We start from the raw sequence: 24,184 nt of genomic DNA on the forward strand, positions 1-24,184 counted from the left end.
GCCCGATGTCTAGGAGGTGGTAGGTGATATTGCCTTATTCTAACACTAGATGTTGAAAATGCATTCAGCACCGCAAACTGGGCGAAAATTCTCGATAGCCTAAGGCAAATCGGACTTTCTGAATACTTGTACAGGCTGATCCGCAGTTACTTTCAAAACCGGGTATTAAGGTATGAAACGGCGCAGGGAACTAAGAAAGCGAAGTTAACAAGCGGCGTACCAAAAGGAACTGCACTAGGAAGTTTGTTATGGAATACCTTAAACGGTGGTGTTCCTGGAGTAAATCTACCCAGTAACACCAAAATAATTAGCTTCGCCGACGACATAAATAGCTGTAGTGGTAGTGAGCAAACATATTTGCGATGTTTACGAAAAATTAAATGAATCGGTGATCGCAATACAAACCTGGCTAACAAATTATGAATTCAAATTACCAGAACAAGAAACAACAAAGTTAGAGGAGATAAACTTCCAAACAGTAACCGCGTTATCCAAATTAATGCTGAATACGTAATTTTAATCCGATTTCAAACGTTTTCAACACATTACTTTTCTGTACCATGGTTATTAACTCCACCGAGTTTGGTAGATATTGACTAATCGGTTACTGTAAGTTACCGTTATATGGGAGGTAGGCGTGGTTATTGTCAGATTTCAAAAATTTGTAACAGGTTTCGTAGTAAGACTCTAAGCAATGTTCGTACCGAGTTCGGTTGGTTAAGCGGCTAATGAGAAACAACATTTATTTAAAAGTAGGCGGTGCCACGCCTCTTTTCCAAAAATTTCTTATTTGATGCCTAATATGAAACTTTCCAATATTTACGGAAATATCGCAGTCTATACATTTTCGAAAATACAGTTATATGGGAGGTGGGCATGTTTATCGTCCGGTTTCGATCTTTTTCAATACTAATCTGCCTGGGATAAAGGGCATCCTTTATACCAAATGCTTGGGCAAGCATTCATTCAGATTTTTCTGGTTATTATTACCTCATTTCCGTGTCAATTTTTAAGGGCACCTGGTGGCCGTTGGAATCAGTGTTGCCATTTTAGACATTTTCCCACTAGATCTAGCGGTTTTATTTTCTATTTAGCGGGAAAATTTAGGATTCGACGAGTAGCGGGATCTTAACAGTTTATTTAGGAGATCTTAGCTAGTTTTTAGCGAGTTTATTCACAATTATCGCAATTCTTTATAGGGTGTTTAAAACTTCGTTGAAAGTAGTTAGTTGAAAGGCAGTTTACACCACTTTCAACTAAAAGTTGCCTCTGAAATAACCGTATGTCAATACTGTATGACATTTACATTTTGTAATGGAAAAAATCGATAGGACACTGACACGTTGCTTGCCATCCCTAATTTTTTGACTTTAACTCTTTTCGCATTTTCACCAATACATTAAAACACTTCCACAATGCCAAAAACCTACAAGCAAGAATTCCGCAGAGAGTGGATTAAACATTCAGAGCGAAAATACTGGATTGTGGAAGATTTGAATAATTCCAAGAAAGCATTGTGCAAGTATTGCAAATGCATTTTCAGCTGCAAGTTACATGATTTGCTTGCACATACTAAAACTAAACGTTGGGTTGTCTATTTTTTTCCTGGCCTACCTATCGGGTTGGCAGATATGAACCGGCAAGTAATAATGATAATGTTCACTCAGCTTTTTAACACGTTCTATGGGCATTATGCTTTCGATTCTTGTATACCATGCTTATTAAACAAATGGGTGCAAAAAAAATAATTCTTGAATATTTAATCAAAAATAACCTGGCCAGGATTTTTTTAAGCCAACCCACTCGAGAAATATTTACTAACACGTCAAATTTCATACAAAATAGATTTCATCAATTAAACAGATGGGTGGCGGTCGTGCCCTCTTCGGATCTTCTCCTATACATATGACCTCTTATTTTATCAAATAAAATTAAACTGACGAATTATTAAAAAAAAATAGTTTTTCGTAAAAGTTTACAGAATTTAAATGATTTAGCGGGATACTAGCGGTTTTTGTTTATACATCTGGCGGAACGGCAAAAAAATAAATGGCAACACTGGTTGAAAGAAAAGGACTTGCTCGCTGAATGATGCTTGATGCATGGTAACATAAACAACACCCTTGGCGTACCCATGAAATTAACTTAGAAATGGGAATTTCATTTTTCGTTACATATTTGTTTACAGCTTTGATGGTTATTATGAGGTTTGCAACAAATTGTGGAATCACATACATGCGTACATGCAAATAATATAATTTTTGTGGGTACAGACATACATACACAGCATATGTACGTATGTATATATTTACATATTTATGGAAATTTGCTAATGCTTTCGTGAATTTGATGGGTTTTTTTCCCTTATAAGTAAATACATATAGAATGACCTCAACCCGTTTTTACTGAATACAACCCAAATACTTTTTTATATTTTATTCTATAAATTTTTCATTAACTATACGCTTTTGTACCAAATAAATCGCGAATTTGTATTCGCCTCATGCCTCTGTCTCGCCAAAGCAAAGACAAAGGGACTGAATAAAAAAAGAAATATTTAGCAAGTGTTGAAATTGTTTCCTAAAATGAAAAAATGTAAGCAATGTAAGTAGTCAAACTAACCGCAGCTATCGCAATTTGAATAGTTGATTATATGTAAGTACTGCTTTCACAACACTCTCCGTTCATAACTTTAAGCATTTCAGCGTTGGTGAGGCACAAATAGTATTGTATGTAAATATTTTGGCTTTTTATTTGCACATGAACTTTGACAACATTCATCATTTTTTTTTTAACAGTTTATGCAGTTTGATACAACAATTTTGTGTATTTAGTAGCTAAAAATATTTTCGACTAGGTACCACTACTAGTCCAATTTGTATAGCACACAATTTTGGTTATTATTATTCATATAAAATATTATAGTTTATGTGAGTAACACAACATTTTTATTGAACTTTACTCTTGAATAAGCAGAGTGTCGCACAATGGAACTACAGCGGTCAAAATTAGTAAAAACGGATTAGCGAATTCTGAAAAAGTTATTACGCAGATGCATAGCCAAATATCCAGCTAACCCAAACCAAAAAGATTTTTTTTTATAAAAATGCATACTTGCAGTCATGACAAGAGCTTAAGGTCTGTTTACTTTTACATACCAGATTTATCACGCAGAGAAAAATTACACACAAAATTGATTAAATATGAACACTTAATATTTATTATTGTAAAAAATATATGTTTGGTTTCAAAATGTTTGTAATTTTAAACATTTCATGTGTATATTTTAAACAACTCATGTTCAAAATCAAATCTTGAACATCTGGTGCGTATATTTGCACAGAATCTGGTTAAAAAATAGACTTTTTTCAGTAGTAGTTTCACATGCACTTTTTAGAGTGCATACATACATTTGTCTATATCTATCTCGATTCTTTTTGGTTCTTACAAACAACCGTTGTGTGAACAAAGTTATAATACCCTTGTGCACAACTGCGCTCGTGTAAAAAAAAACATTCGAGTTAAGTGGGAGGGATTTTGGTTGAAAGGAGACGGAATAAGAAAATTACCGTTTAATTTTCTGGTATTTGAAAAAACCACACCCCAAGATCTGAGATCTCCATGCCGATATGTGATCATATTTACGTTGCTCATAGGCATATCGCATTAAGTGATTGAAAGCAATGTTAATATTGTGTGCAGAAAATAAGTCTAACTTATTATTGGTAAGATTAGCTGTTTGGCTTTTTTTTTTCTAATTTAAATTGGCGTAAAATGAGCTGATTTTCTGAGGCTAAGTAACGTAGAGTAAACTTTACCAAAAACGGGGTGGCTGATTACTCGAGTTAAGCACAAAACCCAATTCTTGACTTTCTGAACGATTTTTATAGTATTTTAGTATATGTTCTTGGGATACTCTTACTAAGTACTATTAACTATTTTTCTTCCCGAAATTTATAAGACGTACGACTTATCTGCATTAAGACCCCCAACATAAAATAAATCATTGTTAACTTAAATACAAAGATCATTCAAGTCTTTGGAACTACCCGATAAGTACATCTGAATATAATCCGCATACATCATTTATAAAAAGATTAAACCACGGGGGTCCCAGTATAGAACATCAATACTTCGGTTACTTAGGCTCGAAGTCTCATATCCACAATCAACGTATTGAACCCTCCTCGTCAAATAGCTTTCAATAATCGTAATAGCACTTTTATTAAATCCAAATTACTCCTTTAACTTATAGCATAGCAAAGTTTGGTCAACAGAGTCGAATGATTTCGTAAAGTCAAGTAAACATAACAACAGCGTGCGTTGGTTCTTGTCAAAAGGTACACTTATGTCATCAAGTTCTTTTCGTTTAGCACTTTTGCAGTTGAGAACATTCATGTGATTTGAGTGGCTTTCGGCGCCGCGCGTTCAAAAGGGATTGATATAAAATGGCCAAACCAATTTCGACTGCGTCCGGCTACGTCCCTCGTGTTAATTTTCAATCGATTGAAAGCTGTGTATTGGCTGTGGAAAAATGTAGTAATCGCCATCGGATGTTATAAATATTCATTGCAGTACCTACTTTTGTCTAGGGGAAAGAAAGTATACAAATTATATACATTTAGATTGGTGAACTTCCACGCCCATTACATTAGGGGCAGATATGCGAGATATTTATTATCCGCATATTATTATTATTAAAATTTGCGACTCAAAGCCAAAAGTGCAGCCAAAATTCGATACCTTAAAGAAATGATTCGCAATTTCTCACTAAGGCGTTTTCGGGGTAATTTAACAATTTCTCGTACAAACGTAGCAACACTTTTGTCATCACAAAACGCATAGAATATAAGTGAGACACCAGCAGCCAGCATCCATATTTTCTATGATGTTTGGTTATGTTTTATTGTGTCAACCTGGTACTCTCGGGTTTTATAACTATTCGCTAAGTTTTGCTTTTCTAATGAACTAACCTGAATTTGTGAGATTGTAAAAAATAATACTAATTCCCTCATGGATATGAAAAATATAAGCTCTAGATACAGTGAAGAAAATATTAATAGGGAAGAGACATTTAAGCATTCTCCGAAAATTAGCACAATACGACCAAGTTTCATAAAAATGTTGAGCTTTTTAATTATATTTCTTAGATATATTCTGAGCCCATTCAATTGTAGTAATTGTAATTGTACTATTCTATGGAACCTGCAATAGGTTTAAAGGCAGCATCCGACCTTTTGTGGAATTTGGGCGCCACATTTGGCATTCGCCCGCACTGTGAGTCGCTCGGTTTGGACCATTTTGCAGATTAAAATTTGTATAGCCTCAACTTTATTTATTACGATTAGAACTTTATTTAGTTGTAATAACGAAATTTTATAACCGTAAGCCTTATTATTAGTCACATTCACATATATGTACGTATGTATATGATAACGAATAAAATTCTTATTAAACTTGCCGAGATTGCTTCATTTTAATTTTTTGCTATCATCAGTAATTAACGTGATTCCCTTAACTTACAAACTTTCGATTTAATGCTCTTCGTTTAAGTTATGCAATATAAAAGCTTCCCGACGAAACGACCAAAACTCTTTAGCGATTGGCGCTTAGTGCCAAAAATAATAATAACAAAAACTCCGAATGAAAGGAATGACCAAACTTTGTGGCATTGAGGGGAGATAACTGCGTGTAACTTCGAAGGAAAGGGCAGCCACGGTCAAACAAAAAGTTTAGATATTGGCAAAAGTTGGGCTTTCAGTCATGTATTGTGTATGTATATATGTACATTAAGGTGGTAGAAAAGGTAAAGTCATAATTTTAATGCTATCACCCCCTAGGATTGCCTTATAGTGAAAAAATACACCCCTTTTATCTTTTGAAAACAAAAAATATTTATAGGTCGCTCAAAGCGCTCAAAGTTTTCCATTTTTTATATGGGCCAAAACTATTTTTCATAGCAATCATGATAAAAACATTAGAAGGTAAAATCATTCTCTCAATTCGTCGGCCATGATTTTTTTCTGACGTTTGCAAACATTTTAAAATCGTATAAAATTGAAAATAAAAAAATGAAATTGTTCACATTTGTTGTTGTTTGAGATTAAAAATGAGAATGTGTGTGTGAGCTTGAGTTCGAATTTTAAAATTATAATGCTGGCAAACGCCTCTCAATGATTTTACCTTGTAATGTTTTTATCATGATAGCAATGTTGTAAAATTCTCCAAAATCAATATTTTTCGTTCGAGGAAACTCGGGTTTTCTTCAGCAGGCTTCTTGTAATAATACTCAGCTGTTAATTTTACCCCTTTTTAGCACTAACGATTTTTATCGGGGGAGCCATCCATTGCAATTTTTATGGTTTTTGGGGGAACCTATAAAGTATAATTACCATAAAAAAGGGAAACCGATTTTCCGAATTTTTTTGTTTTTTTTTCTATAAAAAACTACATGAGCGCTTTGAGCGCTCTCTAAATATTCTTTGATTTCAAAATAAAACAAGTAATTTTTAAGCAAAAAAACACAACCGACTTCAATTCTCATATACAAATTTAGGAGTACCGTTAATTCTTTCATGATCCAATGATCGGATCTAAACCAGACATTACCTTTCCGATGCAAAAATTGTCGAAATCGGTCGACGTGGCCCAAAGTTATGCGGCAACAAACATAAAAAAAATTTATATTCCGACAAATTGGTAACCTCCTCCTTTTTTTGAAGTCGGTTAAAAAGGGTATACTTTTTTCGCTATAGAACCATCCTAGAGAGTTGAGAGCATTAAAACTCTGAGTTTACTTTTTTTTTTACCACCCTAATGGATACACATATATATATGAAATAAGCAATAAAATCATCTATTGAATGGACGAGTTGCGTGTTCGGTAAAATTTTGAATGGTATTCGGTAGGCGCCAACAGAAAGTTAAACACAATGCAATGGTAATTATTCACGCCAGTTGGCACATGGGAGAGAATTGGATTTATTAATTATACTGGGTTTATGTTAAGCATTAAACATACTTATTTAAGGGTATTTATTGTGCAAGAAATTCGCTTATATTCTGCCCACTGGGTTCTATTTAAAGGCTCTTTACAATTGTGTTGGTGTTGGTTGATTTTTCCGACAGGGTGGTAAGATGATTTATTTTGGCACAACGCCGAAACCGGTTTGTCTACAAACCAAGCTTGACAAGGGATGACGGAAATTCGTTTCAAAATAAATCGTCTTTTACAATTATATTTTCCATATTTTTCCATATTGTGTTTTTTGCTTACACTTAACATAAATAGCTTTACTAAATTTGCTTGTGTTTATTTAAATTTGCGCTCATAAATGAAAATCTTCAATAGTTGTACATACTTACAATTATTAATTAAAACCAGCAACTTTTCTGCAACTAGCTGGGAAGCAGCAATAGATATAGATAGATTTTGTACGGGTTATCCGGTGGTGGTATCAGCTTTCAAAAACTTTCCCATTTTCACCAGAAAATTCAAAAAGAAATTTTATTTGTCATGGTCATTGGTCACGCGCGCTCTAAAATGCTTTGTAACTCCAAATAATATTAAAAACGAGATATATGGGACGTTCCACGTCAAACAGGCCAGTATGATTGCCCTAAGTTCTATAGGATGGATTACAAAGATTAAGGTCCTAAAATGGTCGCCTATATGTAATTCATTGTAAGCAGTATGCTCTTTTGAAAAATTCAATATGACGTCTAAACCAGTGCTGTAAACCCCTCCAAAAAAAAAGAAAGAAGAAGAAAAAGAACCGGTTCACGAGTATCTCTGAAGCACGGTTCGGTTCGGTTCGGTTCAAATGGTTCAATTTCTTAATGCTAAAGGATACAAAGGATATTACAAAAATAAGACAAATCCATAATATGAATATTAAAGGCTTTGTTACTAAGATCAAATATTCAAATATCCACATGTATAGTGTAGGGGTGGGTAAATTTAAATTTTGATCGAATTTTAGTTCCAAAATGGCGAAGTTTTGAAATCGAACTTTCGGGTGCTAAAATTCGGACAAAATCGAATTTTTCTAGAAAAAGTCGAATTTCGCTCAAAGCTCAACTTAATTTGGCGAAAAACTTAACTTGGTGTAGCGAAAAATCGAATTTCAACCCCCACTTAGGGTTGCCAACCGTACTATTATATATAGTATTGTAATATTTTTCCGGTCGGCGTACTATGTACTGTTGGAAAAAAATATAGCACGCAAAAATACTATATTTCTTCAATTATAAATTTAAATATATTTCAGTAATTTGCACGAAAAATGTGTATTAAATTGGATGACCTTTATACTGAAATAACAATATTAAATAAAATATTCTTTAAAGTAAAATGTAACTGTGAGTTTATAATAAAAAAAGGTAAAGTAACTGAGAAAGAATTAACAAATTTACTTAAAATTATTTCATTTCTACTATCTATTCCAACAACTTCGGCAATCACAGGATAAAATTTTCCATCACTTAAAATTGCGTTTACTTTTTTTTAAATAAAATACAATATATATTTGAAGTGTACTATATGTTTTCCAATTTTTTTGAAAAAGTACTATAAATACCTTAGAAAATGTTGGCAACCCTACCCCACTACCCATCCCTGGTACAGTGGTGGAAAAATAAATAGGGACACGACATTTTATCAAGTTTTAGAATTTGTGCAAAAATTATAAATATTCTGCAAAGTTTAATGCAAACATTTTAATAAGAATTTCTAGGAAAAATTTTTAAGTTTTAAATTGATAATTTCTTTTTAAATTTTTAAATTTTTTGTATGGAAGAAAATGCATAATTCCTTCAACAAAAAAAATTATTTGAAATCAAAGCGATTAAAGTGAAATTAGAAAAATTTTAATAAACTCTTTAAGTTTTGGACAAATGGTGAGCCTAGCTAGTCGGGTAGACAAAACGAATGTACGAGTATACCTATGGTCAACATAATATGAGTGCGGCATTTGACTATATTCCTTTTTTTGGTTTAATGTTCACAATTTTTTTTTATAAAAGTATAGCTCGTTATATAATAACAAGCATATAAATCCAAATTTCAAACTTTGTATGAAAATTTCAAAAACTGTGAATTTCAACAACGTTGCTCCAAACTTTTTAATCAGAACTAAAAAATCGAGTTTTTTAAATGTTGTTTGCTGGCGTTGATAAGCTTTTTTTACATATAAAGAAAAATCAAGCATTCTTTATAAGGACGAAATTGCAACTCGCGGAGCTGCCATCACACAAATTTTTAGACACATTTGTGTATTACAAAACATGAAAAATGCTGTAGTGGATTTTCACTTTGAACTGAACCGAACCATGTTTTTGGAATGGTTTTCGATTGGGTTTTGGCATTTCAAAATAAAGCCCGAAAAAAGCGACGGTTCGGTTCAAAACCGGTTTGCAGCCTTGCTCTAATCTAACTGTAGATACGATTTTGCTTTTTGCTTTTTTTGATTTTAAAAATCCATATAGAGCGAAAGTAGTGTTGTCATATGCACCTCAGTATATGCAGGGATCACCATAATGTACTCACCTGTAGCCAGCTCTACTTCGATCTTTGTTACAAGGCCTTGTATAGCTAATTAACATGATTTTACACTTTGGCCTGCACTTTGATGAACATTAAGTAGGCTGTCCACCAAACTCACCTTTGCCAGAACTCAACTTTCAACTTTTAGTTATCCGTGAGATTTGCAAAAGGAGGCAGTCTTTTTATCCAAACGTGAATTCGATGTAGGTACATTGCTGGTGTTCGAAACTTTCGATTCCAGCGATATGACTGAGTGCTACTTACAATGAACTCCTATGAATAGATGTCACACAATTTGATGTCCTAACTTAGGAAACCTGTCCTTTTTCACCTAACAAAAAAACAAAAACACAGTAGACAAAAAACGCTAACATTTGTTAACCAAAGTTCAACGGCAGATGTAACGGTAGTTTCTAAAATAAACCAAATTTGTTTCTCCGTCAATTGGATTAAAAAAAAACGCTCCAACACCACTTTTGATTGGCACATACGATGAATTCGCCCAAAAGAAAAAATGCATTGTAGCATACAATAAAATAAATTTTTGGCGTAACTAAGTATATGGGCCTCAGCTATAATATTTTACCAGGTGATGCATTGTGGGATGTAGAACAAATTTGCATCAAAATGTCAGTTTTGAAAAAATTGCTTATACGACAATACGATATTTAAGTAGGTACTTAAATACATATTCTCTTACACCCTCATCATTTTCCATTCTAAATCCATATTCAAGTATTTCTCTAAATATTCACACAAAAATAAAGTTTCACAACATTTTAAAGTAATCTCACCATCATGCCTTTCATGTTAACGTCATTGTATTTGTGTACGTGTTTGATACCAATCTTCCCACACATGCCTTTTTGATGCTATTGAAAAATTGAAAAACTGCGGGTGTTCATTTTATGGCTTAGAGCCAAGCGTTCGGACCAAATTGCTTTCTTGCATCATCAGCTGCAGCAGCTGGTACATGGACGAAAGGGCAATGTGTAACAGCAGCAGCCGAAGCACAACCATTGCCAGCATCATCAAACATCGTCATTGTCAAGCAATAGCGATACGAAGGCGTCAGCCAGTCAGTCAATGACATCAACGCCGCGCAAATGATTGGGTCGAAATTTTATTAGCCAGCTGTACATTTGAAATTGATTTTTCTCTCTACGAATCTATTCATTTTATTATCTGAAATTTATATGTGTATATTTATTTATTTGCTTACATACATACTTACATTTGTATGCACATAGGTGTGTACTAGGGTGTTACAAAACAAGTAAAGTCGGAATTGAAAAGCTCTTGCCCTCTAGGATTGTTCTATAACGAAAACAAATTCACCCCTATTTTTTTATTATTTTGAAATCAAAAATTATTAAGAGGTCGCTCAAAGCGTTTTTTTCCTTATAAAATACAAGGAAAACTTTGAGCGCTTTAGCGACCTCTAGATATTTTTTGATTTAAAAAAAAAGGTATATTTTTTCGGTATAGAACAATCCTAGGGGGTGGCAGCACAAAAATTCCGACTTTACTTATTCACATGTATTTTTGGATCACCCTAGTGTGCACACGTTCCAAGGCAAGCGTACATAATTGTACACATTTATTTGCAGACAGACTGCAACAGTTGATCCTTTGAAGTTTTTGGCGTAAATATTTAGTGAAAAATATTATTTTACAATTACTTTCTTATGTATGTACGAATGCTTTTCGGTGCATTGTTTATTTTGCTCATTCCATTGGAATGACTTGCCCACAAATTCAATTACATTTGTACATTGATCAATTGTTTTCTGTGCGCTTAATTTACTTTTGCATTTCAACTGGCGGTCTGTTTATTTGCATGAGAGTGCCTGAATTTTAAAATTTGCAAATGTATCTGTTTGGAAACAATTAATATAGTGTGTGCAAAGAGAATGAACTTAGATTGACAATAAATAATAAATTAAAAATGTATACATACATATGTTAAAACGATAATATAAAATTTCGATTTTACTTTTACTTGGCCTGAATTTGAAAGAGTATTTCTGAAGTGCAGAAAGAAAAAGTATGCAAAGTAAAATTTGTATGAGGCTATTTACATAGAAACTTGTTTAAAGAAAACAACCTCCCGATTTCGTCTGCATCACTCCTGCATTGCTTTTTGACTAGTTTCAAATTGGCTTTTTGTATTTAACTACGAGTTATATATTTTATAGAAATCCCACAAAAATCAAACTAAAAGTTTGTTATTTTTTATCAATTGATAATTTTTTTTCTGCAGGGTAACGCTGCACACTACCACTTCGAAGGAACATCCGTAATTGGTAAAATTTTTTCTCACAGCGCACAGTGGGGTAAATGCTTAAAAATAGAGAGCCTAATTCTGCTGGGCTGCCGAGTTACGTGAGAACTGTTTTTTTTTTTTTATTAAATTATTCAGAAAATCCGGGAAAAAATTAGTTTCATAATCTTGAGTTGATTTATACTTAAACTAGCTTATACCCGCAGTTTGTTTATACAAATGTGAAAAATAATTTTAATGTGTAATTTCTTATTTCTGTTCTCACTGTGTTATGACTGCATATTTTTCAAAGCGAGTGAAGGTACTTAGGCCGGTTAAAACTATGAAATTATAAAATCTCGTCTGCACGCTGGCTCTTACTACGAAAGATATCAATCCCTCTGTGTTAAGCTTAAAATGGTTCCAGGGATGCGCTTCGTGAACGAGTAACCTTCTGGCAGGTGCCCCATCGGGTTCTTAATATTTTCAGCTCAACTTCAGTAACCTGGCTTTGATAAAATACCACTTCTAAATACTGTAGCTACATGCCTGCAGAGGTATGAACGTGATATTTTTAGATTATATTGAAGATGCCGGCTCTTACTTTTCTATTAACTGAAATTTTTCAATACGGTAGATATAAAATAAATCTCTATAGCAAATTTCATATACTTCCACAGATTTTCTGTGTGGAAATTATAAATTTTTGGGCAAGACAACGTGACCATTTACAATAACTCCGACATTTATCTATCTCTATCCCTCCAGAGATATGCGTAATATGTATGGGAGGCGCCACGCCTTCTTTCCAACAACTCACATTTTTCTCCAAGAGTAATGTATAGAGTTTGTGTGTATAACTCCATACCAAGTTCCATTATTCTTCCATTAAATATTCCTGGGTTATGCGGTATGAAAAAGGCAATTTGTTGGAAAATTCCAATTTGTATAGGAGGGGCCATGGCCTCTTGATGTACAGAAATTATTTTCTGTTTCTGATTATTCTTGGGAAGTCCACTGTAAGTATGCCAAATTTGGCTCTAATCAGGGAAGCGGTTAAGGAAGTAGCCTATTTTGCAGTCCAGGTCATAAAGTATCAAAGTGTAAATTACAGGTATCAACCTCCTGCAAAAGTATTTTCGAAATAAAATGCTCTTAACCATTTTTCCATTGAGACTTTTATAGTAATATTTGATTTAACTTATTAATTTCTTTCATTATTATAATTTTTTTATTCCAACTAGTATATGGGTAAGGCACGGAATTTATTTTTTTCTTCTCTGAAAATACAAATTGGAATGTAATGATTTTTAAACATAGGGAGAGGACATAAAGCCCTGCTAAAATTAATTTTTCTTGCCACGAAAATTTTAAATTTAATATCAATAAAATTATTTTTTTCCAAACAAATGAAATTTCAACCCATTTCTCCGCCTTCCAGAAAAATTATAATACCAGCATATCACGGCGAAAGTATTCAAGCATTCACTGCGAAAAAAAACTTGTGAACGGCTAACAGTAGTTTGTTCACAACCATAACTTTAGTGCAAGCTTAAACACTCCGCATTCATACGAACAGTATATATTAGAGTGGTTATAAAAAATTCGCTTACGATTTTTACAGGTTCTCATGTCTAGTAATGTGCTACTTAGTAAAAAAATACAATTGTGAAAGTTTAAGCCCAATTCGAACATGCCTTCACGTGCCGAAAGTGCCCTGAATTTGGAAAAAAACTACAATTTTCCAGAAAATACAATATTTTTCTGATTTAGTTTACCACTGACTCAATCTAAAGCTATAAGTTTACCATCAGATTAAAGGGAGTTTTATTGACTTTAAAAACATTTTCTTTAAAAATGGTTTCGAAGATATTTAACATTTAATGGTACAAGGAACTTTCTGGTCAGATTTATGGAGTAAATATTACGATTTAAGTATTTTTTATTTATTTTTATTCAACATTTTTTTTTGAGCTTGAGGCCGTTTTTAATGAAAAGCTTATTGGGGAAAAGCAACAATAATTTGAAAAAATGGTAGAAGTGATAGCTATTTCGGAAATCACCACATTTCCTCATCAGACTTCTTTCAGTAGATTCGAACCGACGATCCCACTGACTCAGCCAGTTGCCTACGCACTGTGTCAAGTTCGCCTTGTGAATTCTAGTTGCTTTTTTCCACTATTTGATTTCGTTAAGCCAACTACAATCAAGCGCAGCTATTTCAGTGCTATTTAAACCTGATTATGTGGTTGTTGGTTTTGTTGGTTTTTAGTAATAATTCTATTATTAGCATGTTTAACTTTTAGGAGGGCTCGTCCTTAAATTATGAAGAGCGTTCATTATCTTTATGAAGACAAATCCTGATTCGAAAATATAATGCGAATAAATTTAGCTTTTTGACGACTAATTTCTCAACAAAAAATGACTGATTAATCATTCCGAACAAAAAATAATTAAAGATGTCAAAAAGTTTATGTTAGTAGAGGATTTTCACTAATCAGTAAATTTAGAGAAAAGAGTATAGAAGAGGAGGCTTATAAAAATATGTCTACATGCAGAGCCTTACAAAACCCTTTTAGAATTAATGCATTTTACTCTGAGCCTTATAAAATCCTCATTAGAGCACAGTCTATGAGAAGAGCCTTGTAAAACCTTTATTAAACCAGTCGTTCTCCAAACTTAGAGTTATGTGTTATCCGGGACAGTTTTCCGCTTGAGCCATCTACGTTGCGCAGTCGTTTCGAAAAGACTTAATGCTTCATCGTTGATATAGGGTTTTAGACGCTGTTTGCTTACACAAAAGAATACCAACCATTTACATTAATAAGTTCAATATATTTCTTAAAAACAGTATAAGATTCCTTATTTTTAAACAAACTGTTTCGAAAAATGTACGCCCTCAGACAGTTATTTAAATATGTAAACAAAACCAAAAGAAAAACGTTTCAACGAAAAGCATTCTGCAGTGAATAATTTTTTTTTTAACGCTCGTACTAAGGCAACAACGAAACCCAAATTCTGCTGCGAAGCTATGAAACCTTGACAGGAACAGCAAAAGCAACTGACTGCTTGTCAGCAGCACAAGAAACGCGCTAAAGTATGTATGTATGTACATACATACTTTCTCCACTTTCGCTAGTTCACTTATTTCACACCATTTCTGCTGTTTAAAATTTTCACCTGCGCCTCGTCGTACTCTACTACGTCTCAGTTATTAGAAATTTAAAAAATCTATTTCTGAAACGCAGCAAAGCGATAACAGCAGGTACAGCTGTTGCAACAGCCATGGCCGCCATCTGTTGCCATTGCCATCATTGAGCGCGCCCGTGTGCAAAATATTGCGTATACGCCACGGCTTGCAATAATATATATAAAAGGTCTGCCAGTTTGGTAGCGAGCAAGCATTTTCGCGCAGTTGACATTGCTGCACGTTTACACATGCACTCACACATTCATTCAGTAAGTTCATTTCTGCAGCATCAGTTCTATTTGGGTATTCTTGTTATATTTACCCACCAAAAAACACTGCCTTTCAAGGTGCGACTAAACAAGTGCAATTATTTTAATGCACATTTGACTTTTGACATTGTGCTTGGCAAGCTGAAAGTTGCTCGTTGCAAGTGGTGCTCTACGTCGTCTAGCACGTTGAAATTTGGTACGAGAAAAAATGATTTAAATTATTTTTAAAAATACGAATATTTGTTAAATCTCATCACATTTTATGATGACTGTTTTTTCATCGGAAGTGTATATCCTTGTCCACAAATGCTCTGTATAATGAAAGCACGAGTTATTTTAACCGTTCAAGTAGTACATAATTTATTTCTTTATGCCTTCACAATGAAAAGAAGCATTAAGGCCATATATGTACATATGTATGTGCATACATATGTAGTGTGTATGTATAACTATTTGAAACTAGCAAACCCGAGTGACGTTGCCCTGCTTAAAATTACTTACATACTGGACCATACCATGACAGAAATAGTATTAATGAAAATAAGTACTTGAAATTGGAAATATTAGAAAATATTGCCGGTTAAATCATTTAACTCGTTTGATAAACAGTTAAGCGCAGAGTTGTATCAGCTTTCTGTTTCAACTCAATATTCAAAAAACGTATGTATTTCATCAAAAATATTCAATAACTACAAATTTTATTTCAAAATTTTATCCATGTATGCTCGCCATAAAAGGCACCTAGTTCTAGGTTTCGAGATCCCGAATCCCAGGAGTTCCGAACCCTTACAATACAAATAAATATATGTACATATATGTATATATGTACATATATGTATGTAAACATAAGTGGAGATATTCTCTTATTTTTAACTTTTTGTAAAAATGTTCAGTTTCTTAGTTTTTCGTTTATTCGGTTTGTAGTTAGGTTTTTAAACTGATATAAAATAAAGATATTAGGGCCATTCCAGCGAAGACGACACCTCAGTTAAAAAATAAATTACATAAATTCTGTTTAAATCTGTAAAAACAGTAAAGCAGGTAGAATAATTCTATAGAACTAGATTGTTATCGACTTCTTTTTCACTATTTTCTCTATTTTATTGTTATAAATGCATATATAACATGCTGTAATCTTTTTGTATTAAGTTTTGAAGGCATTCCTCATATACTTAAGGTGACAATGCAGCTGAATATGTTCGAAAAATATCTTGATACGGAAAAAATTGCTTATACTGTCAAGAAAAAAAGTGCCAAAATTCAACGCAATTTTTAGCAACTTCAATCTTGCACTTTATTATACTTATACTAAAAAAAACAATGTTTAGAGTCTAATCAAAAAGTTTGCAATTTAGGTGAAACCTTGCAAATTTTTTTAATTTTTGTACAAAGTTTGACCTAAAACCTGAGATCTACCACATTTTTTGCCAGATTCTACCACACAGAATTTTTTTAAGTCCGATCACTGCTGAGAAGTTATAAGCGTTTAAGAAAATGCTTATTGGATAACCCACTCGTCACAGCAAAATATGTATTTGTTAACGAAACACACAAATTCTCTAGTTTCCCATTGTTTAAATGAGGTGCCTTTATTAAAAATATAATAAATATTCACATCAAACCAACAGTGTTCATTTTACTTACGAACTATTTGTGCTCAAAGGTTGAAAAGCTGCTAAGAATGAAATATTTATAGTTTGTCTAAAATTGGGAAACGAATCCAACAACTCAGAGAAGCGGGTGTCTTCGTTGCACCACCAGTCACGCTTTGAAAATTTTAAATTTCTGTGTAAATTAAATATATAACTAAGTTGTATACATCATCAGTTTCGTAATATACTGATATCTGAATTCAAGTGCCTCCAGTTTGGCACCTATCAAAACAAAAGTTAAAGAAAATTTACTAAAAGTTTGAGAAAAAACGAGAGGGTGGGACACCGTCGTTTTGGAATGCGATATTTATATATCTTTCCTTGAAAACAAAAATTTATTTGTATCTCTAGTACTTGCACTAAAGAAAGACTACAAAGCTAGTTTGTTAGCATATTTAAATTAATGGTAATAAAATTCCAAAAATCCCGGGAGTACCAATTTAAGATCTCGAAATACCGATATTCCCAAAATGGTGCGGGATCGGATGCCTTAATAACTTTTTATTTGCCATTATAACCTACCCACGCAAAAGGTTAATAGCGCGCATACGAGTTATGCGTTCTTAAGGCTTTAAGTACACCGTAAGCCTTGATATCATGAAGCCGACATTCGCCTGTACCTATCTTGGTATATCATAGGTCAATATCGAAGTCACACAGCCAACATTATTTTATGCCATTAAATCATCGACGCTTCATTTAACAGCCTAACTGTGATGCTACTTAATGAAGTTTTCCCTCTCAACAACACAACTGGCAATTGACTTCACAAATCATGTCGATTGTTTATCTCAATGGCCTTGTGTGAGAAAATGCATGTCTGTGCGCTTCTCAATACAATAACTATGGCATACTGTGAGGCTGAAGGCCTGCTTTGTGGATGTGCCTGAAGTTTGTAAAGCAGCAGAAAACAACAATTAGAATGGCAGACTAAGAGGCGCTCGCATAGAAATTTTAGTGTCACATTAATTCGCACATGTACAGCGAGTGTGTTTTTTGTGCAAATGTCAGCTATCAACATTTGCGTACGGACACATTCGTACATATTAATGCTTGAGTTGACTGCTTTGGCATAGTAAATCAACTATTCCATGAAACATTTTTACGACAGTATTGCCCGGCATTTATCACTAGAGCAAATATGTACATATCTACCTTTTCAAAGTTTACACATTCATACACAACTACATACTAGCGATATGCTCTCCGCCATCTACAGGTCCCCTTGCCAAGGTTAAATAGCATTTTTTGCTATGTTTATTGCTTACTATCCGAGCCTAGCCACAAATGTTGGCACCACTACGACACTCACACACACATACATAAATATTACCATTTTGACTTCCGCTGACAGTGCGTATGACACTTAATGTGGTCGACAAGATAATGTGAGTGTGAAGGCAATGTTATATATTTATCTGCGCTTGGCTATGGTATGAGCCACGTGCGTGCTGGATTAGTGGGTGTTGCCGCAAAAGCTGACTTAAGTAGACAAAAAACAACGCAAGTGACGTCGTAGTTGGTTTGACCATATTTCACCGTCTTTTTGAGTGTACTTCTGGCGCGTTCAACTTCAAACGCAGCCACACGTTTCCGCCTCGAAAATGTGTCAGGCCATGCATGTATTTTTTTTTTTTGTTTATAACGTTTTTGACAAATTGCGCTTAATATCCCGACTTAGGTTATTTAATGGCGGTTGAAGTGTTGAATTATTGATGAAAGCTGAGTAAATATTTGCTTCGGCATTTGATAGACATTCGTGCTAATGATTGTTAAGAAAATAAGTCACACCTGGAAGAATAATGTGGTTAAAATACTTACTTTTTGTCTCCTTCTCTCACAGGACAGAACTTTTGAGAAACAGATGGCGCAATGTTTATAACCTAATCTCAGCGTATGTATGTTTTTTAATCCTTAACTTAAGGTGCGGATGTTCAATAAGGTTTTACTTTTTCAAAAGAGTTGTCCCCAATTAAGAAATCAAATTATTTAATAAGTTAAATCAATTTTTACAATATGGGTATCAACCGAAATGGGTTTGAAAAGGCTTTATATCTTAACTACGTGTAGAAGGGTTGCCACATGTATAAAAAAATGTTATTCAATTTTAATTAAAAGACTTTGGTAAGTAAATAAGGTATCACTATATCGAGCCCTAACCGCCAAAATAACGTAAGCGACATTTTTTAAAATTTTTCTTTTTGATGCAGAAATATTCCTAGAGCATTTAGATGCATTTCTGCATCAAAAAGAAAATTTTGAAAAAAATGTCGCTTACGTTATTTTGGCGGTTAGGGCTCGATATGGGTGTCAGACAAAATAGGTTTAAGAAGGTAGTAGTTTGGAAATATTTTGAATAAGATTGCCACCTATTTGACAAGTCGAATTAAATTATTTTGTGCTCAATTTATGTGAAATATTAAGGATGGATGTCAAATGAAAGAGCTTCAAGAAATACTTAGTTTGACAATTTAGAATATTTTTGATGTGTTTGAGGGTAGCCCCAGTTTAAAAGGTTAAACTAAAATTATTTAATAAATTAAATGAATTACTAAGCGATGGGTATCAATGGAAATGGGTTTAAAGTCCTTTATTACAGAATTATATTTAGGAGGGTTGCCACGTGTTTAAAAAATAAATTTCAACTTAATTCATCAGTTACTTGAAATATTTATAACAATGTCATACCAAAAATATTTAAGTAAATTTTGGTTCGAAAAAAATTTAAAAAAAAAAAATCAAATTCAACTTAATTCATTAGTTAATAGAAATATGTATAACAACGTCAGACTATAAAAAGATTTTAGTTTGAAAATACTTTTAAAGGGGTTGTCACCTGTTTGACAAGTCGAATTTGTTTTATTTGTACACAAGCGACAGAAATGAAATATCGAAATATGAGTGTCAAATGAAAGAGCTTTAAGAAAACTTTAGGCTGATGATGTTTTTATTTAGGGTTGCCATCTATTTTTTTGAAGGTCATCACATCTGCAACGTTATTTCGAATTTCCAAAATGAGAAGTCAATTTGAAGAACTCGGATTCTTAATAGATGTGCAATAACGTTTTATTTTTCGAAGTTAAAACTTTATGGAGATACAGGTAGATTTTTAATTTGATGGTATGAAACCCGACAAAATGCGTCAATCAGAAATGGTTTAGATGAATCATTAACAATATTTTTTTTTTTAAGTTAAATTAAATTTCGGCGTTTTAACGCCATGCAGGCTTACTAGTGCAATGTTAATTGTTGTTTTTAAACGACCTCCAAAAAAGGGGGAGGTTATCAGTTCGTCGCAATATTTTTATGTATGTTACTGCACAACTTTGGCCGACCGATTTCGATAATTCTCTACATCGGAAAGGTAGTATCTCAGAGGTGGTCCCAGACTAATCTGGTTTAGATCCGATCATTGGTTCATGAAATATATATATATATATATTTTGCTGAAAAATTACCTATTATGTTACGAACACATTCTCTACCAAAATCGCGTGCACAGTCTGTGTGCGCACTCGATCTCGTTTCATTATTCGTATTGATTGTCTGTCAAAACAAAAAAAAAAATGCCAAAAAATTAAGCAAAGGCAAAATGCGGGTATTTGTTGATTAGATGCTTAAAAAAGTTCCGGATTCTGGAAGTCCAAAATCTATTTCAATCGTAAAATAAATGCTTTGCGAAATGTACTTATTGCCTGTGGTCAAGTAGTCTCATATGAATTCTGTCACAATTCTACAAAGAGAGTGGAGCGATTTAGCTTTTCGCATACCACTTGAATATTTTTGGCAAAACGCAACTCAGATATAATAATTCTAACTTGTTTGCGTGACTAACGAAAATCACAGCAAAATAAATAAAAGTTAATTGATGTGGAGCAAACAACGGAAAATTTTCTTAAAGTGCACAGAAGAATAATACAGCATAAACAAACACCAACATTTTAAACCAACCAGTGCTAAAAAAAATAATGCCACAACAAAGCAAACTAATCAAAGCTAAAACAACAACAACCAAATGAAATTCGCTTAGCACCATTACCGACTGTTGCGTACACCTGCATAAAAAGAAAAACATTATAAATCTATTTATAATTCAGTAACAGCTCAACACACGCATTCTCCACATAGCAGCTGCTAAAAATAAAGCACCTAGCCAATTACAAACGTACACACGCTGACAACAAAAGCAAAACATAAGGCTATATATCGCGCAATTGTAACGCAATAAAAGCAAGTAAATTATTTCCCACCCACACACGTTACTAAAGTCCAGCTAAAAACGTCAAATTAAATTAAAACTAAAACCCTCAACTCCATTAAATTGTTGAGTATAAACCTTGTGTGAAACTTGTAGCATTTCGTGAGAGCTCTTCAAGCATTTTAGCGTCCGCACGCCACATTATTCTCGAACTTCAATAATTCTTCTATTGCGCAACAGTTTTATGAGTAACAGCGCCATGGTTGCAGTCGCCATTTGTTGCATACTGGTCCTGCTGGCCGTCTTCATTGTGATCATCATAGTCGTTGGTCAGACGATGGGTGAGCCCAAGTGAGATAAACTTCAACTGGGACCCGGAAATTTCCCAGATGGATAACAAAGGCCCTCGACGAATTGTTAGTTGTTACCGAATATCCAAATGCAATTATTGACCACAGCAATCGAGCGCGCAGCCACATTGCAAAATGTATCAAAAAGAATCACCATCGATGACCGACGAGTGCCATTGATGCCCCCATTTGTCAGACAGAGCCGTAAGCAACAACAGCAACAACACTCTCAGCATCATCATCATCATCATCATCAACAATATCAAACTAATATGCAAAAACATCAAATACAAACTAAACGCCATGCCCAATCTGCAACAATGTTGCTAGCAACATCATCACAACAAGCAATCGTTTGCTACATGCGCTCCATATGTGCACCATTGGATCCATCGTCAGAACAAAAAAGTGGCTGTGATGAGGAATTACAGAGACATACGAAATTTATGAATAAACATATTTGAAATTAGAAAATATTAATCCAAAAAAAAAAATCGGGAAAATTCAGTGCAGAAAAAATACTCATTGGAAAGTCAATCACTAGTTGCAAAAACCAAAAAAAAACAACAAATTTTATACAAAAATCATTGATTATCAAATATATGTAGTATGTATATGTAGTAGTGAAATAAAAGGTATTAAGTGGTTGTAGTGTTTTGATAAAAATTGTTACAATTTTCGGGTTTTAAAGAACAAGTAAATTTTTAAACAAGAAAGACGACAGTTGAAAAGCGTTTGATCTAAATTATTTATATATGCGCATATATAAATGTTGCATTTTTATATACAAAATAAAACGCTGCAGCATCGCATCTCTAAAATCGAAATTGCCGCACCAACTTTCACAAAAACTTTCGCTGTCAGAAGTAGAAGGAAAACAGCAAGCCTTCAAGTGACAAGCATAAACATTGCATTTCTCCGAAATTAATGAACGGCAAAGAGTTGCGCATACGAATGAAACTAACAGCTTAAGATCGTGGAAAATGTGCAATGTTCAAATGAGTGCGCAGTCAACCGAGGCCGAATTGCAGTGCATCGAATTGGGCAGCGTCTGCTACAAACGCAAAAAACGCAAAAAAAAAATGAAGAAGAACTGAGTGATAAAAAGAAGAATATGCCGCAATAGCGATAGCGTGAGTGGAAACTCAAAGACAATTCAACTTTCGAAATCTGACAGACAAACAAAAAGTACTTCATTTAATAAAAGAAATGCACACATACATATGTACATGTTCAACTGAATCTTCATAGATGAAATTCCACTTGATTAAATTGTTTACATGCAAATCAAACGCAAACTAGACAACAATTTTCAACATAGAATTCCCACTCTCATCCTGCAATAAGCAGTTAGTACGACATTTTCAATCGAAACGCCAATCCTTATGCCAGCTTTTATTTTCATTGGGAGAAAGTTATTAAACATTCGGTCGTTAACGGAAGCAATTTTTAGGTTTTCAATAAAAGTTCAAAGCAGATCAATTCTGAAACTCAATAACCAAACAAACAGCCATAAAAAAGCAGGCCAGTTGTGTACAAAAATGCTAGAAACATTTTATAATAATTTTTATAAGTTTTAAAAAATGCAATAATTGTAAATGATAACTAATAAAATAAACCAAATTCTCAACAAAAAATAAATAAATAAATAGAAAAATAACAAAATCATCACATACTAAATAGTTAACCAAACTCAAGCAAGTATAATTGCGGAAATACATGCACACATACATACATTGTACTAAAAGCAAGTTAGTAAACAGTTTCCAGTTGAAAAATTAACTACTAGTTAGTTGGTTCAGTGTTTTTCAAGTACAAACAAACAAATACTTGCCTTTAATGAGTTGACTGATACAACATGTCGTATACGTAACGCAGTCATTTACATTTTAGCTGATTTTATGCGTTATTGTAGTTTTTCTACTACAATTGTGTTATAAACTGGAAAGTAATTAAATGCATATAATACAAAGTCAAAAGGAGTATTGGAAAGGTACCAGTAGATTTAAAATATTAATTTAAACATTTAAAAAAGGAGAGCTGAACATGAAAAAGAGGAAGCATAACTAGAGCAAGGAATAAGAATTGAGGAGTGTCGAAAAAGGCGAAAAAACTATGCAGTTGCTCTAAAAAATATCTAAACAAAACTCTTATTTTTATAGCCGTTTCGAAAAGAAGATAAAATGTTGTTCAAATATGAATATCAACTAAACAAAACCCTCATCAATTGTCCCCCGACAAATCAACATATATGCATATATATCTACATCTAAATGAGTTTTAAAAATATACTAAGCATATATACCTAATATACATATTTCTATTTACATATACTTATATGTATTTAATTGTATGTTGTCAATGTAAAATATATGTACTTGAATAAGTCAATGAAAATGTAGCGAATTTAAAACAACAAAAGTCTACCAAAAATATATGTAAACCTGATTGAATATCTACAACAAACACAAACATGCATATAATATTATATAGTAAAACAAAATAAGGCAAAACTAACCTAAATTATTAAAAAAAAGTGAAGCCGACCCTAAAAATTAATCAAGATAAAACTGAAGATGGGAAATTAAATAAGCAATTACGAATAAAATATTTACAAAAAAAAAAATAATAATGAAAAAGTTAAATGTAACAAATTACTAAACAAATATAATTACACTGACAATGTCAATAATAGTAAATACGACATAAATAATGCAA

The 24,184-nt window shown here is 33.2% G+C and overlaps 2 protein-coding genes across 2 annotated transcripts in view; both read left to right on the top strand.

Annotated features, from left to right (window-relative positions):
* The window catches only part of LOC118737525, a gene marked incomplete in the record, with an annotated part of 218,716 nt that overhangs the window by 88,929 nt on the left and 105,603 nt on the right, over window positions 1-24,184 (top strand).
* Window positions 21,359-23,382, top strand: LOC118737527. The gene has a single exon (XM_036468095.1). It carries the CDS (start codon window positions 21,361-21,363, stop codon window positions 21,469-21,471), a length of 111 nt encoding a protein of 36 aa, XP_036323988.1. The 5' UTR covers window positions 21,359-21,360; the 3' UTR covers window positions 21,472-23,382.

Source organism: Rhagoletis pomonella, unplaced genomic scaffold (genome assembly GCF_013731165.1).
Source record: "Rhagoletis pomonella isolate Grant_MI unplaced genomic scaffold, Rhpom_1.0 Rhpom_scaffold_00004, whole genome shotgun sequence".
NCBI lineage: Eukaryota > Metazoa > Arthropoda > Insecta > Diptera > Tephritidae > Rhagoletis > Rhagoletis pomonella.

Excerpts from the sequence above, each read along its gene's own strand:
- LOC118737527 (XM_036468095.1), top strand. The coding sequence starts at position 21,361 with ATGAGTAACAGCGCCATGGTTGCAGTCGCCATTTGTTGCATACTGGTC.